The sequence below is a fragment of the Penaeus japonicus genome, unplaced genomic scaffold (assembly GCF_977035675.1).
Source record: "Penaeus japonicus unplaced genomic scaffold, GWHDUDI00000001_assembly GWHDUDI00000027, whole genome shotgun sequence".
NCBI classification, from domain to species: Eukaryota; Metazoa; Arthropoda; class Malacostraca; order Decapoda; family Penaeidae; genus Penaeus; species Penaeus japonicus.
This window is the reverse complement of record NW_028234429.1, coordinates 28,944,660-28,950,781: the sequence shown is the minus strand read 5'-3', so window position 1 is coordinate 28,950,781 and position 6,122 is coordinate 28,944,660. Positions and strand designations below refer to the sequence as shown.

Sequence of the window (6,122 nt, the reverse complement as noted above, 5' to 3'; positions counted from 1 at the left end):
ATTTACTAGCGGCTATTAGCATCAAGACGAGAGAAGCACCGACGAGATGAGAGGCTGTGCTGGAAGATTGCTATTCCAGGGACTAATATTAAACATCAATCATCGGCATTAGGGGTATTACAATAATGTGACTAATATAATCGCAGTGTTCAGTGTACGAGCATACAATTATGAATGTAGACACGGCCGCGCACGCACATATACACACGTAATAATGAAAACATATAGGATAATGAGAGCGCATGCATACACTGACTGACGCACAGACAGACAGACCGATAGACACACGCATATATATATATTATATCATATATATATATATATATATATATATATATATATATATATATTCATATATATATCACCAGCACCAAAAACGACTGGGCAACTTCCTTTAATATCACACAATTTACTCCAAGTATGTCGACACTGCTTAAAACGGACAATCATACTTCTGGATCTTTTCTATGAGCCTCGGTTCACGTGTATGATTGGCTCAACAAAATAAAAATTAATCAACTTGATAAAAGTTCAACACGCCATTTCATATAAAACTGATAATAATCTATCAAAACGGAAAAAAGGCACAAATATACATACCTTGGTTCATCAGAACATTAATCTATTAAAGTAATTAAAACAAAAATAAGCTTAATATTACATGCGAAAACTGCATGATATAGTTCTTAAAAAAAGGAAATTACTTTTACTGAATCGCATTAGCAGAATTTTCGTCAACATGTTTATGAATATGCTCTACTCTGCACTTAATTGCCCCAAATGCAAGCGTGTGTGCAGGCACTGGCGTGCGTGCAGGTATGCGTGTGCAAAGTGCGGGGGAGGACGAGGGTTGCCAGCGGCGTAATTACAACGCGTAATACGACGGCAGACTACAACTTGTGACGCGGAGACATTACCTGCGATCTGCCCATCGCGAGCACCATCTCCTCGGCGGAGGGCAGGACCGCCTTCAGGGGCTCCAGGTCGCGGGCGGCCACGGCCTTGGCGAGGGCGTCGCGCCACCCAGGCGGCGGGGGCGGCGAAGGCGGCGAGGGGTGGGCGGGGCCGGACACCTGCTGCAGGCCTGCCTGGCCGCTGATGGTCCACACGCCCGAGGGGGAGCCGTAGGCCGACGAGGAAGAGGAGGGCGCGCAGCCGCCCCTCGGACTCGTCTCACGTCCGCCCGCCTCGCCCTGCCGCCGCCTCCGCCCACTTCCGGACCGACTGCGCCCACCTGGCGGCGGCGATGAGCTGCGTCGTCGGCGGGAACGCTGCTCCGCCTTTGGGCTTTGCCGGGAGCGGTGGCTGGCACGGGAGCTGCGCCCGTCGTCGCGGCCGTGGCGCTCCGAGCGGGAGCGTCGGTCGGAGCGGGCGGCGGAGCGGTCGCTGCGGACGCTCTCGACGGAGCGCGAGGTGGCGCGCGAAGGCGCCCGTGACCCGAGGGAAGGATACTGCTGGTCGTAGTACAGGCGCTCGCTGCTGCCCGGAGTAAGGCGACGGTCGCTGCTGCCGAAGCCGCTGCGCCGGTCCAGGCTCGTGTACGGCCTCCGGTCACTGCCCGCCGTGGACACGTCACTGCTGCCGTGCGCCAGGCGACGCTCGCTACCGCTCACCCGCTGCAGGCGGCGGTCCACGCTGCCATGGCCCTGGCGCCGGTCGAGGCTGCCGTGCACCGCGGGGTACTCCGCGTACCGGTCGAGGCTGCCGTGGGAGTAGTGGCTGGCGCCGCCGGGGGGCAGGCCTCGCTCGCTGTCGTAGCGGTCCCGGGGCGCCGCGTGCCCAGGCTGCTGCGGGGGCGAAGTGGGCGGCGGTCGAGAGTGCGGATACGCGGGCGGCCGTCGCGCCGTCGTCAAGGGGATCTCCGGCACTGGTACGCCTACGGTGTGAGGACTGGGCGCCAGGTACTCGTGCATGGGCACGCCCTCGTACTGCTGGGGCCTCATGGCTGCCTTCTCGTCGCGGGCGCGTCCCTGGGGGGGCGAGCCCGAGCGCTGCTTGGAGTAGCGCCGCGGCCGCTCTGCCTTCAGGATGCCCGTGGAGGACGCCTTGGTGCCCGCCGGCGGTGTCGCCTCGCCCTTGTCCGCCGACCTACTCCGGCGGGCGATCGCCGAGGCGAGGGCGGTCCGGGCGCGCCCCACTAGCGCCCCCCACCCCCCTAACACCATGGCTGCCCTCCCCGCTGCCCGCACTGCCCACCATCACACGTGACACCAACAGCCACTGCCACCGCTACGCGACAGAGGAGCAAGGCGAAGAACAGTCTCGTCGTCAAGCACCTTTCGCCGCGAGTCCAACTCCTGCAGAACTCCTCCGCCTCCTTCACTCGAGAGAATGTTGATTCCTTTCCCTCTCGCTCCTCCTTCCTTTCCTCAACAGCAGTGCCAAGCGATGACGTGCGGACGATAACGCCGACGAAATACGAGGGCCCGAATCACTGTCATTAAGGGCGGAAGACCGGTGTCATGAGGCGGTAATATCGACCTATGAGTATACCTCCGGCCCGTATGTCACGCTGACCCGGTCACGAGGGAGAGAGAGTGTGATGTAGTGAAAGGAGGGAGGGAGGGGGAGGGGGTAAGGGTGATGGGGAGGGGAGGAGGAGGGTGTGAGAGTGGAGGGAAGGGGGAGGAGGGGAGAGGGTATGTTAACGCCCCCTGACACCTGAGAGTGCAGCTCCCCCCCGTCTGGCTCCCCCCCATCATCTCCATCATCGGTCCTTCTCCCTTCCCCCTTCCCCTTACCCCCCTCCCCTATCCCCCGTTGCGCCTTTACATCCTGATCATAAGCATTTTTTTGTTGTTGTTGTCGACGACCATTACAAATTACATCCTTATTACCCTTATGCATAGGACCCACCCTCACAAAAAAACAGAACGAGATATCCTGTTAGAAATTAACGCAATAAAATAAAGTAAAAAAAAAAAGGGAGGGGGGAGATATCAATAACGTGTGTATGTGTGTGTGTGTGTGTGTGTGTGTGTGTGTGTGTGTGTGTGTGTGTGTGTGTGTGTGTGTGTGTGTGTGTGTGTATGTGTGTGTGTGTGTGTGTGTGTGTGTGTGTGTGGGTGTGTGTGTGTGTGTGTGTGTGTGTGTGTGTGTGTGTGTGTGTGTGTGTGTGTGAGAGAGAGAGAGAGAGAGAGAGAGAGAGGAAAAAATAAGGAAAAAGAAACAAAAAGGAAAAAAGGAAGACGACGACCAACATAAGAAAACAGAAAGAAAATAATAAAGAAAAGAATGTTGAAAACAAGAAAATAAAATAAACAGCAACAACAACAAAAAATATATAAATACATACATAAAAATAAAAACAAAAGAAAGAAACATAAGAGAAGCAACAGAAAGAAGAAAGAAACGAAAGAGAAGCAATAGAAAAAAAGAAAGAAAGAAAGAAAGAAAAAGAAAGAAAAGAAAAAAACACCCAAGAATTCTGTCTCCGGCATCTTAGTCATTTTCTCACTCCGTTTAAGGCATAATTCCATTTCGAAATTCCGCGCGAGCGAAGAAGCCACGTAAGGAGGGAGGATAAGACAGCAGGATAAACCGAAGAAAAATGCTAAAAATCTAGTCATCTTGAACGAGAGTGAGATGAGTCACTGTTAACTTTACTATTCTTAAACGAGTCACTGTTAACGTAACCCTTCACATAAGCGATCACTGTTAACGTAACTATTCTTAAACGAGTTACTATCAACGTCACTATTCTTAAGCAAGTCCCTGTTAACGTCACTATTCTTAGGCCGAGTCACTGTTAACAGTCACTACTCGCAAGCTAGTCTCTGTTAACGTGACGTAGTAATGAACAGCCACAGTACATTCTACAGCATGTAATAGTGAATGATCTTTCTATGGGTCTATTTCACTCAAGAGATAGTGACGTAAGCATGAACTATCACAATGAACTCTTCAAGCAAGTGATTTAAGTAAGATAGTGATCTATTAGGAATAGTGACGTTAACAGTGACTCGGCCAAAGAATAGTGACGTTAACAGGGACTCGCTTAAGAACAGTTACGTTAACAGGGACTCGCTTAAGAACAGTTACGTTAACAGGGACTCGCTTAAGAACAGTTACGTTAACAGGGACTCGCTTAAGAACAGTTACGTTAACAGGGACTCGCTTAAGAACAGTTACGTTAACAGGGACTCGCTTAAGAACAGTTACGTTAACAGGGACTCGCTTAAGAACAGTTACGTTAACAGGGACTCGCTTAAGAACAGTTACGTTAACAGGGACTCGCTTAAGAACAGTTACGTTAACAGGGACTCGCTTAAGAACAGTTACGTTAACAGGGACTCGCTTAAGAACAGTTACGTTAACAGGGACTCGCTTAAGAACAGTTACGTTAACAGGGACTCGCTTAAGAACAGTGACGTTAACAGGGACTCGCTTAAGAACAGTTACGTTAACAGGGACTCGCTCAAGAACAGTGACGTTAATAGTTACTTCACTTCATAATCCCCGAGTAATGCCATTTTCCCTTGACTAATCCCTTTCAGAAAGCTAAGTCACCATAACTCCCCCGCCCCAGAATAGTACAGTGATCTACCCTCACCATACAGAGACACCATTCACAACAACTACCCCACTGAATAATATACTGACCTACCCCACCACATCAAAAAATCTATTTCAATATCTATGTCTAATCCTATCAAAATAACGAATCGAAATGGAAAGATAGAGTGAAATATGTTTCTAATTATGCCTTTCTCATCATTATGATTCAACATGACAAGAAACTGCTCATTCTGACATTCTAATTATGCTTCTTTGGCGCGGGATTATTCTATTAAAGTGCTCTTTACTTGGAGAGGGAGAGAGAGGGAGAGGGAGAGGGAGAGGGAGAGGGAGAGGGAGGGAGGGAGAGGGAGGGAGAGAGGGAGAGAGAGAGAGAGAGAGAAATAAAGAAAGAAAGAAAGAAAGAAAGAGAAAGAATAAGTGTAAGAGAGAATAAGAAAAAGAGAGAGAGAGAGAAATAAATAAAGAAAGAAAGAAAGAAAGATAAAGAATAAGTGTAAGAGAGAATAAGAAAAAGAGAGAGATGTCGAGAAAGCGAAAACTCAAATCGAAAAAAAAACGTAAAAAGAGAAACCAAAAGGCATAATTAAAAAACGAGACAAAAAATCCTTAGCAAACGAGGTCTCTACCCCCTCCCCCCTCCCCCTCCTACGCTTGGATAAGAGGCTTTATCCAAATCCCCTTCCTGGATTACAAGCCCCGAGCCCCGTGTCTTCCTTTACTTCACTTGCTTCATTCAGACTTTTATGCAACACTTGTGCATTCGGAATTGCAAAAGGTTCTTTTCTGTTTTTTTTTTCTGTCGATCTCTCGTTCGTTTGATCGTTCGCTCTTTCTCTCGCTCTGGGTTTTATGCTTCTCTCTCTCTCTCTCTCTCTCTCTCTCTCTCTCTCTCTCTCTCTCTCTCTCTCTCTCTCTCTCTCTCGGTTATGCTCTCTCTTTTTTTCTCTTTCTCTCTGTCTCGTTCGTTCTCTTTCTCTCTCTCTGCCTCGTTCGTTCCCTTTCTCGCTCTCGCTCTCGCTCTCGCTCTCGCTCTCGCTCTCGCTCTCGCTCTCGCTCTCGCTCTCGCTCTCGTTCTCTCTCTCTCTCAAACCCGCTCTCTCTTTCTCGGTCTTTCTCTCTTGCTCATTCTTGTTCTCGCTTTTGCTCTCTACTACGCAAGGTGCTAAGCTACTTTACTGCAACAACAGGTGAGATTTTATCTTTATTCTTCTATCGTGCGGGGGTGAGACGGATTAGGTGACTCGCTCTCTTTCACTCTCACTCTCACTCTCATTCCCTCCCTCCTTCCCTCTTTCACTCTCATTCCTACTCTCCCCAATCTTCATTCCCTCTCTCCCTCCCCCACCTCCCTTCCACTCTCATTCCTACTCTCCCCAATCTTCATTCCCTCTCTCCCTCCCCCACCTCTGCCTCCCTTACCCCATCTCCCTCCCTCCCTCCCTCTTTCACTCTCTCCCTTCCACTCTCATTCCTACTCTCCCCAATCTTCATTCCCTCTCTCCCTCCCTCCCTCCCTCCCTCCCTCCCTCCCTCTCTCCCTCCCTCCCTCTCTCCCTTCCACTCTCACTCTCACACTCTCTCACACAAAACCCCGCCCCCTT

At 50.2% G+C, this 6,122-nt stretch overlaps 1 protein-coding gene across 1 annotated transcript in view; it reads right to left on the bottom strand.

The window, feature by feature from the left end:
* Positions 1 to 3,316, bottom strand: part of LOC122243925 (uncharacterized) — a 55,619-nt gene extending 52,303 nt beyond the window's left edge. The window contains exon 1 of the mRNA XM_043001684.2: positions 918 to 3,316. Coding sequence (XP_042857618.2) covers positions 918 to 2,165 — 1,248 coding nt within the window. The 5' untranslated portion in view covers positions 2,166 to 3,316. The remainder of the gene's footprint in view (positions 1 to 917) is intronic.
* Positions 3,317 to 6,122: the final 2,806 nt, after the last annotated feature.